The following is a 20098-nucleotide window of genomic DNA, read 5'->3' on the forward strand; positions in this document are numbered from 1 at the left end:
ATTTGGCTTGATTTTTGGGCTCCTTTCGAACGTGGTGGTCCACTAAATGGATGGGGTGGATCTTGTCCACGTAAAGTCCTTACACGTCAGCGAATAGTCACGATCACCTCATAGTCAGGCATGTGTTTTCGTCAAGAGACGGTAGTGACTCATCCTCCTCACACATGACAGTCCAAATTGTATTGTGGGTCCCATTGTGATAAGCATATACCTAAAGCCACACGGATCAAGCAATCCTAACCATCCAATTAATGGCTATCAAGTGAATGGTTAAGAGTAAAATAGTGAGTGGTCTAAACGCAAATAAATAAATAAAATAAAATAAAATAAAATAAAATAAGACACTAGACAGCATGGACTGTATATTTCTAATTTTTTGCAAAATCTAGCACTTTAAAGAATCTCGGATGGTTGGAGAAATGGAATTAATATTATAATTTAAAATAATAATAATAATAAATAAATCAAGAGCCATGGAGATTACAAGCAGAGCATGCAGATTGTATTTTCTCCAGGGACATGTCCGTCCTCTTGGTAGAGTATGATGGATCGTATGCATGCATACATCCAGCGTACATTTTGCACGTGTACCCCCACCTAAAAATGAGGGATCAAATGAGTCACTTTCTAGATGGACCATGGCCCCCCCAAACATTTCTCAGACATGAAAATCCTAGCCATCCAATCTGAATTTTCTTTTCAGCCTTTGAATATGGACAATGCCTATGCTTTGTGGCCACTCAACTTTAGGGTTGGGATGGTACTTCCAGAGAAGTTTTCAGGCACAGCCAATTGATGGTGAGGCCCATTAGATCAACTGGTATCAATGACCATGGGTCCCACCTGTGGGAATTCAAGAAAGCTCATGACCTGAGGATAATACACAGGGCTCTGAATGAGGATCATATTTAATTCCCCAGCTGACTGCTGTTGTATATTCCTGTTATTTTTAGCTGACATTTCACCACAACTCAAAAACCCAGTTGAGTGCAGGCGAGGTTCGCAGCCTCCGCCACGCCATTTGGTGATCCAGGCCACTCATCTAGAAGCCCTGCCATAGGTCAGACCAAATGGCAAACATGTCAATGATAAGATATTCTCCCCATTCATGATCCTTAAAATGGTGAGCTAGAAAAACCATCTGCATTTCCACAAACATGGATTCTCTTTATCTACGGGATTTTTGCCATCTAGGCCATTTACAATGGAACCCACTAGATGAACGATCAGGATCACCACCTGGTGAGACAGAAGGGGCAGGCCTTGAACCCAACCTCACCGTATTTGTACTACAATGGGCAAGTCAAAGAAGAACAAACAAATACATTCAAGGATCACATGTCATAATCATATTTAACTCTTTAAGAACCATCTGTTATTCAACAAGGACTCAGAAAAGATAACCAGAAAAATAAGAAAACTTGAAATTTTATAGATATAGAAAGAAACATCATTCACTGATTGCATGCTGATCATTTCAAATAGGAATGAGTTATGTCTGGTTATGCAAGTTACCTAATCTGGATTGTATCTGTGACCCCGATGCTGAGTCCACCGAGCCAAGACATCTCCGATGGAGTTCTTAAACTGAAGTATTCATACCATGCATGGCACCGTTTTAAAATGCAATTCTTTGTAAGAAGCCCAAATTGCACATATGGTATTGGAAGTAAAACCTATTTATTCATATGATGAATTTAGGCCGAAAGGTCACGATAATAGATCAAAACCATATCCTACGATTCCGCACTTGTACAAAAATGCAGAAGATGTAAATATTTTAACAGTAATTCAAAACTGCATGTTCCAAGAAGCTTTAGGCGAACATTGAATAAAAATGTTGGAGTACATGAAAACAATACCGTGCATATGGGCATGTTTCTTTGATTAGCGGGCACACTCAATTCTCCCTTTTTCTTTTCTTTTTCTTTTTTTCTTTTTTTCTTTTTTTGTCCTCCGCAAATGACAAAACAGCATGACGAAGGCTGGAAGGGTTTAGCTGATCACTTTGGCAACAACCCCGGCACCGACTGTCCTTCCTCCTTCCCTTAGAGCAAATCTTTGTCCTGTCAAAGCCAGTCAAAAATCTCAAGGGTTGCCTTGTTGTTGAGCTCAAAACCAATCCTAGGCGTCGGAAAGAAGGATGTTATTATGATGTGTGTGTTTCATGGACCAAAACATCCCCACCATAAGTGTATAGTGATTGAGACAGTTGATTTAGAGGGCCATTGTGTAGACGACGAAAAAAATCAACGTGATTGGACCATTCCATCAATGGCCTGCAATGGATGGTTACAACGTAGTTCGGGAAAAATGAGCAGAGGATCATTCAAGATACAGAAGCCACAGCCATTGGAAAGTAAAGGTCGTCTAATCACTGAGATTTCTGCCCATCCACATGGTGGCGCACCTCCAGATCACTTTTCCTGATCACGATGCATGCTTGATAAGTGCATGGCGGGGACCTCACTCTATAGTAACTCCATGAAGCACAACTCAGTACAATATATATATATATAGGGAAAAGGTACTATGCGCTCGAGCTGATGGGACCATCCCATGAGGTCGAGTTGTGTGGGCCCCACCGTGATGCGTTTCGAACATCTACCCCATCAGTCAGATGCACCATTCCATCGTGGGCCTAGGTCTCAAAAATCAAGTCAATCCGTGACTTGTGTGGGCCACACCACATACAGAAGTGGGGAGGGGCCGTGCACCATTAAAACATTCATAATCATTTTTTGGGCCCACTGAGATGTGGTTTGCAAATCCAGCCCATCCATTATGTGTGTCCCACTTGGATGAGGGTTCAGACCAAGTTTCAGCAGCATTCAAAACTCAGGTGGGCCCCACCAAGTGCTTTTATATGTTTTAACGGTGTCTTCACATGATTTTAGATGGTATGGCCCACCTGAGTTCCGTATACGGCTGATTTTTGGGATATCCCATAATTTAAAGGGGACCCATCAAATGCACGGTGTTGATGGTCGACACGCATCACGGTGGGCCCACACAGCTCGACCTCATGGGAGCTTATAGTGACGTCGAGCTCGCATAGTACCTTTTCCCATATATATATATATATATATATATATATATATATATATATATATATATATATATATTACATTTTAAATTATATATTACATTTTAAATTCTGATGGAAGATTCTTCAATTTGTTTCTGAGAAAAATGGTGTCTAGGGTCAGAAACTGAGACAGTAACAAAGATAATAGTTTAAAAAATCAAAATTTGAAGAAAACCCCGAAAGTAAATAGAAGCAAAGCACATGTAATGAAAGAAAAAATGCATCAAACACATTCATAAATTTACTTAGATCTTAAGTCTTACAAACTCATGACAGTCACACAAAAAAAAGGGGGGGGTTGAAAAAGGAGTTCTCTTTGATTCATAAAGAAAAGAGTTCATCTTCATATAAACCTGAGTGCAAAAGGAACCAAAAAAAAAAAAAAACTCCCATATGACCAAGTTTTCAAACCAAAGAAACCAGACTTTGCTACGCCTGCACACATGCACGAGGGGGTCCACGTACAAGCCACCTATGTCCCAAAGTAGCACAGACTTGCGAGACCCAAGCCCTCTACAGATGGGTCCCACCATGCAGATGACCAAAGCTCATGCCTGTCCACTTGTCACTCAAGCTACATTTCATGAAACATATCGATGGCCAGAAAGAAAAGAAAATCAAGATTTTCTAAGCCATCCTTTGTTTCTAACATCACAACAGGTGCATCAGGTGGATTGGCCTGATTTTTGTCCCTACAGTGGGGCCACCTGATGGATGGCTTGGATCTCGAACACATTGGCCATGTTGGCCCATGGGGGTGGCCATAGATGGCTCTGTGCATGCGTGTGGGCTTAACAAACTCAAGTAACTATTAGGAGGCAGAAACACTATAAACTCAAGGAGAAGGGCAGTATGTTAATTTCTTGAAGTTAAACTGTGATGGGATCCCCTTTTACAAAGCATCGAAAACATATCAATATCCAAATGATCACGAACATCAGACACACCTGATTCAAGCGGTACGGGAGATATGAGCTCAAAAACTGCAGTCACATTATCACCAGGCATCACCATCTTTACATTCTCTGGCAATTCCACCTTTCCAGTAATATCTGCAGTTCTCATGTAGAACTGAGGTCTGTAGTTCGAGAAGAAAGCAGTATGTCGACCACCTTCATCCTTTGTGAGCACATAAATCTCTGCCTCGAATTTCTTGTATGTTTTCAAAGAACCAGGCTTACATACCACCTGAAAGCATTACAAAATGGCCAAGAACATGGTTGAAGAAGCATTAAACCTCCTTTTAGCATGAATCATGAAAACAAAGTCATGGAAAAATGAACTGTGTAATGTTAGCCTGTACCAAAAAATGATGAGTTGATGATGGAAATGGTTCTTATTATGATGAGTAAACATTATGGTAATTTACAAGCTTTGCTTTTGAAATCTTATGATATTTTTTGTTAATTAGTATTGTGACTGTTATTTATACCAAAAGTACAGGGAATTACATTTCAAACTCAAAGGTCAGTTCAGGACCTTTGGTAAGCCCACATACGCATGTGCCAATGTGGGACATATGACCAACCCATCAGCTTGCTGTTGGCCCTTGCCATGCAGATGATCTGACACAATAATCATGACGGTCAACACTTTCATTTTAAGGTCACATGTCTATGCAACCATGGAGGGTTTAAGAAGAACGCAAACAGTCCAAACCAGTATGCACATGTGGCCTGTCTGATGAGTGGAAAGATCTTTGTGGGCCAGTTCATCTAGATGGTGGGGCCAAACCGATTTTTTTAATGAATCACTTGTCTTTTTTTAGAATTGTGAAGATTTTATTAAGAGAAAAAGCAAAAGCAGGGGAAGATGAGATATCAACACCCGGAATTACACATAGCCCAACAAAAGAGAGACAAGTCTCAAAAGAGCCATATAAAGATGGTTTGAGAACCAGAGACTGAAAAACCAAATCAACTTTTGCCCTCCTAAACACTTCATCAGGACAGGAGCAATTACGAAAGCATCTATTATTGGTCTCGGCCCATAGTGATGAAAGGCCTAGGAGAAGAGAGCCTCCACAAGATTGACCATTTCTGGTAGAATCCGACCCCTAAGCCATGTTAGGAAGAATGAGTGAATCAATGCCAACATTACCCAAGGGCATTGAAAAAGATCAAAGAGTATTTCCCACACTGCTCTTGTGAAGATACAATGCATGAATAAATGCTCAACATCCTGAAGATGCATAACAACCCATATTAGGAATAGTCATGTGCTTCTTCTGGAGATTATCAATTGTTAGCACTCTGCTTTTGCTGGCAATCCAAGCAAAGGCATGACTGGAGGTGGGCCCTGACACAACCAGATAGACTCTGTGAGAACAGGGATGTCCGAGGGGAAGGACAGGGCAGCATTACATAGAAGGATCTGACAGAAAAACCCCACGAACTTCCAACATTCAAATCAGACCATCATTAACGACACAGATGGAAACCATCTCTGCAAAAGAACCAAAAGTGTCACCATATCCTCCAATTCCTCGTTCAAATTCCTATGATAGGGAGGCACTAAAAAAAGGGTGGCAATGGGCCTAGCCTGGCCGGGCCTAACCTGACCTGACACTGAAGACCCAAGGCCCAGCATGGGCCTAGCATAGCAAGGCCCAAGCCTAACCAAAAAGAATTTGGTTGGCCCCGGATCTAACCTGATCCCCATTCTCCCCTTGAATTTTCCTAATCTATCCATTTATCAAATCAGCAGCACATGCACAAAGAATTGAAATTTTTAGAGGAATGAAACTAACATTCCACATTCAAAATAGATGGTTGCTTAACTAAGGATTAAAATGGCATATTGAATGATATAACACATGTACATATAAAGTCGAGTCAAGCCAGGTTGGGTTGAGTTGGGTTGGGCTAAAATGACTTGAGCCCAAGCCCGACCCAAAAATTGATCGGGACATGCATATGATGCCCAAGCCCAACCCACGGCCCAAGCCCTACCCAAAGCCAATTCAGGCTCATCGGGTTAGACGGGGTAGCAACCCATTGCCACCCTCGCACCTAAACCACACATCTACTAAGAAACGAGAAGTAATGGGTACGAGCAAATATGAGCCAGTTTGGGGAAATTTGAACAAAGATGGGAATTGCCACACCAAATATCCTCACAGAAATGGATGCTAGAGCCAATACTCACAATGAAGACAATTTCCTTCTTGAAGCAGTCCACTAATTTAAAGATAGGCCTCCTCTGGAGCTCTTGAATAGGTAAACATGGCAATGGGATGGGCTCACCCGGCCCGACGAGTCCAACTTGGCTATGTGTCAAGATTGGACCACCTAGCTTGGCCCATGGACCGAGCTTGGGCCTCACATGCATGGTCAACCAATTTCCGGGCCAAGCTTGGGTTCAAGTCATTTAGCCCAGCCTGACCCGATTTTATATGTACATGTTTTCCTACAAATATGTCATTCTAATCTTTAGTTACGCAACCATCTATCTTGAATACAGACCATTGGTTTCATTCCTCTAAAATGTTTATTTACTTTTTTGTGCATGTATGGCCTAAACAGATAGATTAAAAAAATTCAAGGGTGAAATAGGGGTTTTATCAATTTTCAGGCCAAATTAGGTTAGATCAAGTTGGGCCCAAGCCCAAGCAGTTTATTTTTCAGGTTGGGCTTGGGCCTACTATCTAGGGCCATGCGTTCCAGTCTTAGGTCTTTAAGTGTTGGGTTGGGCCTAGGCATAGCATGGCCTAGCCCATTGTCACCTCTAAGAACAGGCCTTAGTAAATCGGCCACCCTTTTCCACACAATATTTGTTGGTTATAATTTGTTTCCATGAGTTGTAGCCCTCTAAACAATTATCCAAAGCCATTTCCCTAGAAAGGCAAGATTCATAGTTTTATAAACTCGGATGCCTGCTCCAACTTCGCCAAAAGGTTTGCATGTCTTATCCCACTGCATAAGGTGAAACTAGTGCTTATCCTCTAATCCACTCTAAAGAAAATCCCCTCGAATCTTTTCCAGTGTACTAAGCACAATAGCAAGACATTGGAAAGGAACATGAAATACAAGGGCAAATTGAACATGGCCGACTAAAAAAGAAGGATTCTACCTCACAAAGGCAAATATCTTCCCTTCCAAATAGAGAGTTTCTCCTCTCCTCGATTCTCTCCACCGCCTTTTCTTGGAGATATTTAGTGGGCTTCCCAATACACAACAGGAGATACAAATAAGTGGAAGGCAAGCTGCCAGCACTGCAACTGAAAACATTAGGAAATCTCTCTACCTCCTCAGGAGCCATACTACCACCCAATATTGTGCTCTTGTGAATGTTAATTTTTAGTCTTGAATAGAATTCAAAGTAACTGATTACTTTCCTCAAGTTATCAGCCCATACTTCGTGTCACAGAAAAAGATCATATCATCTGCAAACTAAAGACGAGATATCTGGAAACTTGCAATTTCAACCTTAAGGCATGTTTGGATTCATTGAAGCATAAACGGAGGAAACACCATTTCCATGAAAATAACGTTTTCATTGTTTGTTTTTGTAAATTTCTTAGAAACTTCATTTCCATTTCCCTATCAGTTCCTGAAAATGCTCCCTTTTCATTTCCTTAACCGTACTTAAGAAATGCCATTCCCCCTTTTCATTTCCTTAACCGTACTTGAGAAATGCCATTCCCCCTTTTCGTTTCCTTAACTGTACTAAAGAAACGCCATTCCCCCTTTCATTTCCTTAACTGTACTGAAGAAACGCCATTTCCAAGAAATTGAAGGAAATGACCTCTCTTTATAAAGTGGCTCCACACAGTAGTCACATGTGCCACCGCCCATCTTCCAAGTGCCCCACATGTAACCGTCCATTTTCAAGTGTCCCACATGTAATAATGTCCACATGTGCAACCATCAATCTTGAAGTGCCACCCATGCACTAATGTGCCCCACATGGCAATGTGCAACACACCCTAATGTGCCATGCGCAACATGTGCCACCCTCATCTTCAAACGCCCAACATGTGCCATTGTGCCACATACAATGTTTTATTATTGGTATCGACACATGTATCGCACCCCTAGTATACGGAAACATATTGGGTATTGCAAATGTATCGCATAATATATCGCCATTTTTGGAAAACATCAGGAAATTGATCGGATTGTTCAATGAAACTAGAGGGATGTTAAAAAAGACATTAATAGACACTTAGAACTCAAAAGATCACCCAAAAAAAAAAAAGTACACATGATAAGTTTCCTTTATATAGGGGGTCCTAAACTATGCATTGTCTAATAGAAGTGATGCAACAAAATTCAAAATCAATTCATATAATTTAAATCATAGAAGCCATGTATAAAAACACAAACAAAACATTCAAAAGCCAAATTTGTCCTACAATGTATAGTATAGTTATTTTTAAAAAAATTTAATTTATTTTTGAAAATAAATAAATGAGGGGCTGATGTTAAGATCAGCATACACATAAACACACGAATATAAGGCATAGATAACATCTAGTCAATGTAATTTTTTTTAAAAAAAATATTTACTTACTGGTATCTTTAATTAAAAATATTTTTTTTGTAAAGATCCCAAAAAGTTCCATTGATCCTTATATCAGCCAATAAGCACTCTCACATGATTTTTACGTATTCTAAACACAAGTTAAATGGGTGAAATCGGGGAAATTTCAGATTTTTCCCAAATTCCTCAATTTTCCCCAAATTAAAAAACCGAAGGTCAAAATCCATGATTGAGCATTAAAAGGAAAAAAAAAACATGCAAAATCATGGATTACTAACTTTATTCCAAAAAGTTCAAGAATTTAAACAAGAGAACAATTTAAATTAGCAAAAACTCACTGATTGAACTTTTTGTAACAAATGCTCTCTAATCTCAATCTCCGCACCTAAATCCTTTTTTCTCTAAAGAAATGAAAAAAGAATGGCTGAAATCCCCTTAGCAACGTAATCCCACCAAAAAAAATTAATTAAATTTTTTTTAAAAATAAATCAAAGAATCAGTTTCTTGTGAATTTTTTTATGAATTTTTCAAATTTTCGGATGGGGACCTATGCAAGCGTGATATCATCGATGCATATTGATATGTGCAATATGTATCGACGATATTGGGGAACTTACAACAGCGATATTTTCATAATATCGCAATGTATCGATATATCATCAATGCATTGTGATACATTGCAGTATGTCAACTGATACTAGGAAGTTTCCCAATTACGGTCCAATTTCATATCGACACTGTGCGATGTCAATAGTATTGACCAATATATCGCCCAATACTATAGATACTGCAATCACTGGCCGCATGTGCTATTGAGCCACATGTGCCACATGGCCATTGTCCATATTTAAGTGCTTCACATGTGACACAATTTGCAACATGTGCGCCTTCTAATTCCTGCAGAATTGCTTGGTTCGGGCTCTTCTGAGGACAACCTAGCCCCTAATGTTCCAATGTAAACCTTCATGAGGAACACAAACCCCATTCCCCTACTTATCCCCCTTGGGAGACCTTCCTTCGTCACAATCAACAAATGAAATCAACTCAAAGAATTGGTGGTTTCGCTTCTGACTTCCGTTTATCTAACCTTGATAAGCTCAACTTGTTTTTGGATACCCTTCTCCTCAGCTAGCTAAAACAAAGCAACAGTCAGCTTCACAATCCCCACAAGAGACTCCTACCATCTTCCCGATGTGCCCCAAAAATCCTTGATCCACCAAATTCCTCACCAATGCATACCTTAGTGCCAATACTCACAACCAAGTTAAGCTTCCACTCTAAAATTTTGAACCTAGGTTTCACCCAAGGATGATTAGCAAGATAATCACACAGTCCAGCCAGGGCATCCATGTCTCAACCACCTACTTGCTGAAATCCACAGCTCCCTACTTGCTAATTGGAAGCTCCACATTCTCATGCACGACTTGCAGTGGCTGAATAAAAAGAGGAACAATCCCTCAGAGATCTCCACAATCTTCAACCATGCCTTCAAGACCAATAAATGATTCCCTTGCCAAAGCAATTCGGAAAGCACTCCAATGAGAATTAGCTCAATTGTCCCCTCAAGGCTGCCGAAGATTCAAAACAGGGGCTCAAGACAATGCAATAAATGGTTGACACAACGTTATGTTGGTGGCTATGAAGTAAGAGACCAATTAAAAGCATTGGAAGCCGGATGTGCAGCAGTAACATATAGGAGAATTACCCTTCCAGTGTCAACCATTGAATTCCCAAACACTTCCCAAAAGATGAAAGCCCTTTGCCAACAATGCAAGAGATAACCCTAAAAAGACTGCATAACACTTAGGGATAAAGAGCCTAGTGGAAGAACCGAATGGGAAACCCAGATAGTAAGCTGGGTGGCCCACCTGGTCCCACCAAACACATCAACAAACCATGGGCCATGGTGAACATAGTTTTAAAATTGGAGCAAAATGGCTCATGTGTGTCACCAATGACATGAGTGAACAATTTGAAAATGTTTCTCTTCAAACACAATTGAAGAGGTGTACCGGGGGGATCACCATCGCCACTTTGAGCACCAATAGAAAACCACCAGGAAGTAGCCTCCTCGACAGTTAGGTCACAGGACCCCAAACTCTAAATTTCATCGGCTACAGTGGGTCAACAACCGCCCAAACCTCCCTTCCCTTCTGCAGAAACCCCCCTTCACCCCCATTCTTTGTTGAACTATGCATCTGGCTACTAATGTTGATGAATGAGGACAAGGGGATTGATTTCTCCTTTCTGATCTTCAAGTGGGAAAACTTGATTAACGCACAACTCTCAGCCTTAGGATCCATGGCCAATACCTCATCAAGACAAACAGATAGCCTGCAGAATATTGAGAATCATACCTCCAGCAGGAGCCCCCAGTTCTAAACCTGGAGCTCTTCAAAACACTCCTTCAACCACTTCAACTACCAAGAGATGGATCTGATTAGACCTTCATAAAAGAATCAGCCAACACAAATCACGTTACCGATGTCTGACTGTGGGTGCCACGACCATAGGAATTCCAAGCTGCTAACCTCCTTGATGACACAATCTCCCTCAAACAGCCCACATCTGAGCTCCCAACCAATCCACCTCTAGGACAAGAGCCCCATGGCCCCCATCCATCCATTCCAAGGCAGCATGTGTAGAGTTCATCATCTCAGGCAAAACCCTAACAAAACATCAACCATTACCCTCTTCAACTCATGCGATCTTGTCCCCAGAGGTTAGTCCTGCTTCCTCCTGTTTGGCTTTCCTCCAAGTGTCTTTTTCAGAGGTTTAACATCAGTTAGGAATGGAACTTCCCACCCAAAGCATGGATCTCACCAGCAACAAGTGCCATAGACAGAAGGTTGGGGGCAAGAACTGTTAACCTCACAAACAAATTTGCAAGAACCACAAGGTTCAAACATCCTTCTTCTGACCTTTCAACACTTCCAGGCTATATGTTGCCTTGTGGACCACAATCTTCTACCTGAAACCCAACATCCACTCTCAGAGATAGCTACCTCCACTCCCTTGATGGTCTCAAATCGGATGAACACAAAACCTCTGGTTACCACCAATCCTTCAGTCTTGGGATGACCTCCGCTACCTTACCAAATCTACAGTCCCCTGCAGAGTCCATATGAGACCATTCTTCTGGGAACCACTCAATGAACAGTGTTGGAAATAGCCCATCGTTGAGATTAGATCTGCAATGACAATTAGCTCCAAATCTAACTTTCTGCCCCAATTCCAAAGAGATTACCTTGTAGTGGCTTCTCAACAGTTCCCCTTCATCTACCACAATCTAAGAGAAACCTAGAAGGAAATCCATGGGATTGTAAACATGAAACCTGAATGACAATACCACCCAAACACAAAGGGTACCAAAGATCCATCAAAGCAATGAATAAGAACGCCCTAAACGTAGAGATGATCTATGACTCCTTTTGTGAATCTGCAATACAATTCGCCTCTCTAGGCACCTGTAAAAAACTGGCATTCTCAGCACCTTTTTCCAATCTGAAGCCTTAAGGCCTTTCAAGAAAAAAGATAGCATCCAAGGGTAAGGATATTTCCAGAAAGCTCATGCAATCACCAAGGAGTCCCCTTCCACAATTAAGTTGCTGCATTTCCAAAAGGCCGATCTGATGTACTGCTTGGATGTTTCACACATTTCGGGTGGCTGCATGTCAAGGTACACGTAGGCTTCGCAAAACTCCCAGTTCAATGTGGGTTTGCCATGCTGTTAGCAATCCTATGGGACAATTGATGACCTCATCACTGTAAAAAATAATAATTATAATAACAAAAATAACAAAATTGTTGATGTCATTTCTTGAGCTATTACGTATGGCATTGCCAAAAGACCTTAAAAGTGCAGAGCAAATAACAGCATAGAGTAACCCCATTTTGATAAAGGCCATAGTTTCCACCATGAAAAAGAAGACCAACATCAATTTGCTTTAGGTTGGAGCCTTCTTTTTTTAATTATTATTATTTTTTATTTTGTTTTTGTCAAAAAGAGGCCTGGGTGGCATTACTCACCTGTCCTCGTTGTACGTCACCCCGTTTTAAACCACGTAGAAGAAGCCCCACATTATCACCAGCCTACACAAGGATGGAACCGCATTAATAATTTCATGATTGGCCATACATATATCAGCACTTCATATCTAGAGAGCTACAAAAAGCTATTTACTTGTCCATGATCCAAAATCTTCTTGAACATCTCTACGCCAGTAACAGTAGTCTTAAGAGGACCACCCTGACAGAAAATAGAAACTCAAGTAAGGAGCAAGAAAATAAACTGCGCCACACAAAAACCGTCTTGGATCAAGATAGTTGGGAATCCATGTCTTACACGTCAATACCATATACGACTTATGTTTTCTTACTTTCTGAATGATCATGAACAGAAAATCAGCAGACCTACTTCAAAATGGTGAAATAATTTGAGAAATGGAATTTTGGCCCAAACCTGCATTAAACCTAAAATCTCTACATCTTCTCCAACTTTAATAGTCCCTTGTTCAACACGGCCTGTGACAACAGTTCCACGTCCCTGTAAAAATTGAAAAGTAAACCATCAAAAACTGAAGTGGCAACTACTCATCAGGCCTCTTGGTTCAAGCCAATTTCTCGGACAGTTAGATATGCTAGCAGACGCTGGTATGTATGTATAGGAATGCTTAGAGACATAGCAAAGAAATTACGTGATTACAATAATCCATAATCTCAGATGACTAAGCCTCATCCCAATTAATTAGGGTTGGCTACACGAATCCTACTCCACCATTCCACTCAATCAAGGGTCATCCATAGTCTCAAACAACATGATTTTGAATTGACAAACATGTCATCCACAGAACTGTTACAATGAAATAATTTTACATGGAGAGCCTTCAAATAACTTTCTACAGTGTTTTACAACAGCAATATGGCAGTTATATTGTAACTTTCAATGGCACGTCTATTTGTAGGGAACAATTTAACTAAGTTTTGCTTTCACCACCATCTGCATCCACCACACATGTGACATATATATAGCCATCAAGATCACTCATTTTTTTTTTCCCGAAAGATCCAGATCATTCAAATTGGAAGTCCCAAGGATGTAGAGTACCCTAACACTTAATACTGATGGAGTTCCTAACTGTCCAAATGGTGGCCATCAAATGAATGGCTAAAGATAATCAGCCGGTGTTCCAAATTCAAAGGGGAAACTGGATGGTTAAGATCACCTGGCGTGTTTTTTGAGTCTATGCTCTGTTCACAATGGGCCCATGATCTGGACAGCCAAGTTTTTGTACATGCATGCCAAGTGTATAGTGGACAAGTCATGACCAGTTGGAAAATGGCGGTGACCATAATCTATCCCCAGGAAAATATATGATGTGGCCTTTTGCACATGTTGTTCACAAGTTTCTTCAATAGCATTAACTACGACTACCACGCCAACGTTAAGGATAGCACATGGGGACCAAGCCTCCTGGTACTATAGCAATGGAGTAGAGTTCTTTATGTAATAGATGGCATAGAATCAAAGAGGGTGAAAGCAATTGCGCTTACTTGAATTGAAAATACATCTTCAATTGGCATGAGGAAAGGCTTGTCAAGCTGGCGCACAGGTTCAGGAATGTACGCATCAACAGCTTCCATTAGTTTTAGAATAGCATTTTTTCCGATTTCTTCATTTGTGCCTTGTAAGGCAGACAATGCCGAACCCCGAACAATCGGAATTTCATCACCTGGGAACTTGTAGAAACTAAGGAGCTCTGCAGAAGCAAATGACTGTGTGAAGCACTTCCACCAAAATCAAGTAAATGACAAGCCAACTACAAAAGAAATCATGTGATGCTAAATCAAACTTTTGTTGAGCCCAATAAACCATGCATATGGGAACCACCTTCTACAATCAATTCAAATTATTCATATGGTGGTCCTCATGATAAATGGAAGATGACCTCTCCACCAGGTGATCCTAACCATCTGAATCCAACCATGTTAAATGTGGGCAATTTCTTGGAAATTTTCATTTCCATTGGACGGCTACATTTGATACAGAAGGCATTAGGGCATGAACCCACCACATGATGGGGCCAACCAGATCAACGGCTTACATTACCAAGAGATGCGCCTAACCGTTGCCATTGCTGTTTAACAAACAAAGCAGTTTCTCTCAAACAAGCATAATAGGATGCCTCACAACCAAAACATTAATAAATAAATTAATGAATGACAACGGTCATATATACCACGGAGTTCCATCTCTACAAGTTCCAGTAGCTCTGGATCATCAACAGCATCAACCTTATTCAGAAAGCACACAAGTGACGGCACCCCTACCTGAATCAATACAAAGGAAGAAGAAGAAGAAGAAGGTTGGCTTTAAAGAAGTACCCCATTAATGACGATCTCTAGAATTTTGGAACATGGGACAATAAGCAACCATGCAGTATAAAACATAACTTCTTTACCCACCTGACGTGCAAGCAAAATATGTTCCTTTGTCTGTGGCATGGGTCCATCTGGGGCAGATACGACGAGAATACCCCCATCCATTTGAGCTGCTCCAGTAATCATGTTCTGCAATTCCATCAAATTCCTCACGTTACAGTGTAAGACATCAAAGAACTCTTCCAATCCTACAAGAAAGCTGCCATAGATATAACTAATGCACACCCTAGAAACCATAGAGGAGACCGTGTTCATATAAGGCAATTGCTAAATGACAAACTACCGAACATTTGACCTCAACTTTTGTTTATATATTTGTCTGATCATTTTTTTTCTCCTGTGTTTAGTTTTCTTTTAAAATGGAATTCATCTCTCTTTTATAAATACTCTTTATTTCAACAAAATTTCAACTTTTTTACCTTTTGTTTAAATAGAGAAGTGGGTATTCTTTAATCCATTACATTCCTCTTTGCAATTCACGAAAGACAACAATAAGTTTTCTGTAACTCACTTTAACGTAGTCTGCATGTCCTGGGCAATCCACGTGTGCATAGTGTCGCTTAGCAGTCTCATATTCCACATGGGCCTGCAAATCATGCCACCTAAAATAAGCTTCCAATATCTCCACAATAAGTAATTATTGAGCATAAAAAAGGCCAATAGAAGACAGCATTAAAACACGTTATGTACTTATGCTAGAAACATATCCCAACATATAATGTGCATGATGCAACAAAGAAAATGGCATCCTAACCGTTGCAATGGTAATTCCTCGAGCTTTCTCCTCTGGTGCCTTGTCAATCTCATCAAAGGCAACAGCCTTAGCTTTACCTTCTTCTGCCAGTACCTATAAAAAGCCCATAAAAATTAGAAAGCCGCATGAGCTCCTCGCAGGGATAACTCAGTCATAAACTCAGACAAAACAAATCAACTCTCGATCTAGAGAGAGACAAACACGATCAATGTCATCATCGTCATCATCCACGGCTTATCCCAACTGATTGGGGTCAGCTAGCTAAGATCAATATATGGAAGCATAAAACACATCAACTAGAATCAACCTTTGTAATGGCTGCTGTGAGTGTAGTTTTCCCATGATCAACATGTCCAATAGTCCCAACATTTACATGAGGTTTCCTGCATCAATAAACACAAAAAGAATACAAATGTAAAGAATTGTACACGACCAAAGTACATTCACATTATGAACTCAACAGATTGAGGACAAGCTAAATATTATCTCCCTTTGAAGAAACTGAATCAAAGATACCAAACACATCAATGAGTTGTATCCTATCGCTATGGAGTAGTATTTTTCCATTTAAGCATGTGAAACTTTATTAGAATTTAATGCAAAATAGCAACTCAACAGACCAAGCTGGAAATATTGCATACAAAAATTACAAAACAAGCAAACACGACAAAGCCTTTGGAGAGTAGAAAGGCTGCAACCAATGCTGATCTGATGACTAAATTATTGGCTTCCTAAAGTATGTAAGAGGCCCTTCCAAATCTCCATAAATCCTAAAAAGAGCTAACAAGTGGAAGTTATTTCTCCTGTGGGCCACCTGATGGTGTTGCTCAAGGCTTTAAGCAAGACCAAAAGAGCTTCTCTCACCCTCTGATCATTGTTCCATCATGTTGCAGGTATGTGTAAATAAGAACCATCCATCTAGTGGCTCCCAAAGTGAATGGTGAATGGTTAAAGAAACCAAATTGAATGATCCAACTCAACCAATCAACATTCTTCAAAATGGTAGTAGAAAACAAATTTGGTTAAGAACAGTAGACATTCAGCAATTAGAGGTTCAAAAGGAGATGGCTATGATTATTTGATAGGTGCCATTTTCAAAACCATATGTCATTGACAATAACGTCCACTTGACGGGCAGCCCCGATTGGAATCTCGCCTCCCACGTGTACTATGGGGAGATCTCTCTGCCATATCTGGGTTCTTTTGGCTGTATTGTAACATTTCCCTTCTCGTAAATCCACAACAGAAATTCCACAGATAAGAGAAAATCTCAAAAATGTCATTCAGATCTCAGACAACCAAAAAACCCAAAAACATGTCATTAAGGGGGCGTTTGGCGCATGGGTTTAAATGGGATTTGGTGGGAGTGGGTTTTAAGATTCCATGGATCATTGCAAGGTCAGTTTGGGACTCACGTGAGGTATGGGTTGTGAAGACCCTTCTTGGAATCAGCACTGAGGCAAGGGTTTCTGCAATCCTACTTTGGGTTTCGTGTAGCTAGTGGTCGGTGCTATGTGGACCCCACCATGATGTATGTGTTTTATCCATGCCGTCCATCCATTTTGAAATATAATTTTTGGGCTTGATCCCAAAAATGAGGTAGATATAAATCTCAGGTGGACCACACCATGGGAAAACAGTAGTGATTGAATTACACCATTAAAAACCTCCTAGGGCCAACTGTGCGGTCCACTTGAGATTTGGATCAAACTCATTTTTGGGCTCATACCATAAAATGACATGGAAGAATGGGTAAACAGCATGGATGAAACACATACATGATGGTGGGGCCTAGAGAGCACCGACCGGTAGTGGCGAGATGAGTAGCCAATCCGTTTCCCAAACATGAAGTGGGATGGCCTCCAGGCCATGGGATTAGACCACAATCCCTGACACAATGTAATTATTACATTTTGGTAATTCCATCCCACTTAAACCCATCTAATCCCATGCTCCAAACACCCCCTAACAGAACACTCATAAAGCTACAAAAACCAACTATTACTCATAAGAGTAATGATCGTCACCAACTGGTGGTCAGTTAGATTAAGCTACAAACCATCATGTGTGCCAATTTGTTACGTGATATACACAACATGTGGGCCACAATAATTGTCAGGCAGGCCACTCTATACAAAATAATGGACAGTTTAAATCAGACCCGCTGATGAGCTGATTCTATGTACATACTGGGCCTGCCTGAATCCTGATGATTGGACTGGCCTGATTTTCATGCCCATGATATTCTTAGCAGGGATCTCCTTTTGCATGGCACATTGGCAAGTGTGATGAATACAACTGGTCATAGATGACCGTTTCCCTTATCCCAAATATCCATATTGACTTTCTAAGAGTGAAAAAAGGTATGCAGAAAATGTACTCAGATTCACAGTCAATAAAAATTTTCCCCCGGCATATATTTCATTAGGGGTCATTTGGATGGTGATAAATGGTTTAAGTTGTAAATGATTACAGGTTGTCTGTTTGGCTTTAAGTTTTAAATGATTTATGGTGTTTGTATAGCCTGTAAAATGGTTTACATCCTGTAATTGTGTGTTCTCACCTGAGATAGTTTAGTGAAGTAATTCATTAAAAAGCATTCAAATGGCATATAAGAGTGGGTCACTGGATTAAGCTCATCTCACTAAAGCTTAGTGTTGATCCTCACATAAGACCAAGAAGTAGGTGAATCATAGAAGTGGGCCCATGAATTCAAACGCTCTTTTATAAGGCCAATAGCAAGATCTGTTGCCGTTGGCAGAGGGAGGGAGGGAGGGAGGGAGGGAGAGGGAGAGAGATTGTGAGAGAGAGAGAGAGAGAGAGAGAGAGAGAGAGAGAGAGAGAGAGAGAGAGAGAGCTGTTGGAGTTCTCAGATACAATAGAGAGCGGGAGATACAAATCTCCCGGTCTTCAAAATAAGAGCTGTTGGAGGCTTCTTGCTAATAAATCATTTGCTAGTAAATGAGATCCCAGCTTTTTGCTAGCAAATGAAAAGGGGGAAACGTTGGTAAACCATATACAAATAGTAAATGATTTACTGGCATTTTAGGGCATCCAAACGTTGCCTCATTTACCATCATCCAAACGACCCCTTACAAACAGACACAATCAACAGAACAAAGATGACTCATTTCTTGCAAACTCCATATCTTTACAATCAAACAGACAATAGGATAGCAGGCACACTGGACACGTTGGCACGCATGATCGGTACAACTGGTCATATATGACTGTTTCCCTTCTCCCAAAATATCCATATCAAATTTCCAGAGTTTAAAAAGGTATACAGAAAATGTACTAAAATTCACATCCCCCGCAAAAATTTCTTTTAAAACAGATAAAATCAATGAAACAAAGATGACCCATTTCTTGCAAACTCCATTTCTTTACAATCAAATGAATGATATGATGGCGGGCACACTCAACACATGAGCATGCGTGATGGGTATAACTGGTCATAGAGTACTGTTTTTCTTCTCCCAAAATATCCATATCAAATTTCAAAGAGTGTAAGAAAGGTACATTGAAAATGTATTCAGATTCACAGTCGATCCAAAAAAAAAAGCGCAAATACTTCATCAGAAGCACACACAAAATCAACAGTACAAAGACGACCCATTTCTCACAAACTCCACATCTTTACAATCAAACAGACAGTACAAAGAAAATTAAAATAAAAACATAAAAAGAAATTGCAAAGATCAATCCATCTAGAAACAAGAGAAAAAACCAAAAATCAGAAATAAAAACCCAAATAAAAATGATTTTTTTCACATACGTGCGCGTAAACGTCGCCAGGGATCTTCTCCACCAAAACCCGCCATCAAAATCCCTCCTGCCCTCTGCATACAGAGTCTCTGAAATGGAAAATCGGCCCGAGATCTCCCCACGACAGCATGAGTATAGAGGCGAGGATAGATTGAGAAGGCGCTTGATATTTGGGTTCTTCAGAGCAGCTGAAGCCATGAGAGAGCGAGAGAGAGAGAGAGAGAAGAAGGTTTTAGTGGCGAAGGGTTTAAAGAGAGAGAGAAGGAGCGGCCAAGGGTTTTGTGGAGAAACTCTGGACTCGTGACATTCAACGGGACTCGCGCGAGTGAGATGGAGGGTAAGCGCGTGCGCACGTGCAGACGGATCCGATCCATTCATTCTGTGGGGCCCAAGGCGAGCATGCTCTAGTCACAAATCATGGACCACAATTTTCAAATGGGCAATTAAGGACCTATAATTTATATTACATGTGCATGTGTGGTCCACAAATCAGTGGACTGGCTTGTTTTTTTTCAAGGGCAAGTTCATGGTGGGACCTGCTTGATGAACGGCTCGGATATTTC

The 20098-nt window shown here is 40.6% G+C and overlaps 1 protein-coding gene across 2 annotated transcripts; it reads right to left on the reverse strand.

Annotated features, from left to right (window-relative positions):
* Positions 1-1658: 1658 nt before the first annotated feature.
* On the reverse strand, positions 1659-19783 carry LOC131226140 (elongation factor Tu, mitochondrial). Of its 2 annotated transcripts, XM_058221850.1 has the most exons (12): positions 19546-19783; positions 16075-16150; positions 15768-15860; positions 15525-15599; positions 15038-15142; positions 14812-14902; positions 14126-14331; positions 13035-13118; positions 12756-12821; positions 12602-12664; positions 4036-4276; positions 1659-2066 (listed from the first exon to the last, which is right to left on the reverse strand). In XM_058221850.1, the coding sequence occupies exons 1-12, from the start codon at positions 19731-19733 to the stop codon at positions 1996-1998; spliced, it is 1359 nt and encodes a 452-aa protein (XP_058077833.1). In that variant the 5' UTR covers positions 19734-19783; the 3' UTR covers positions 1659-1995. The 2 variants fall into 2 exon arrangements, with proteins under 2 accessions (XP_058077833.1, XP_058077834.1); XM_058221851.1 differs by lacking the exon at positions 12756-12821.
* Positions 19784-20098: the final 315 nt, after the last annotated feature.

Source organism: Magnolia sinica, chromosome 14 (assembly GCF_029962835.1).
Source record: "Magnolia sinica isolate HGM2019 chromosome 14, MsV1, whole genome shotgun sequence".
Lineage (NCBI taxonomy): Eukaryota > Viridiplantae > Streptophyta > Magnoliopsida > Magnoliales > Magnoliaceae > Magnolia > Magnolia sinica.

What these genes read in the sequence shown, in the direction of transcription:
- LOC131226140 (XM_058221850.1), bottom strand. Translation starts at nt 19,733, where the DNA reads ATGGCTTCAGCTGCTCTGAAGAACCCAAATATCAAGCGCCTTCTCAAT. An exon ending in TGTAGAGATGGAACTCCGTG is followed by an intron (nt 14,332 to 14,811) that starts GTATATATGACC and finishes TTGCTTCTGCAG; the next exon opens with AGCTCCTTAGTTTCTACAAG. An exon ending in AGATTTTGGATCATGGACAA is followed by an intron (nt 12,665 to 12,755) that starts GTAAATAGCTTT and finishes ATCCTTGTGTAG; the next exon opens with GCTGGTGATAATGTGGGGCT.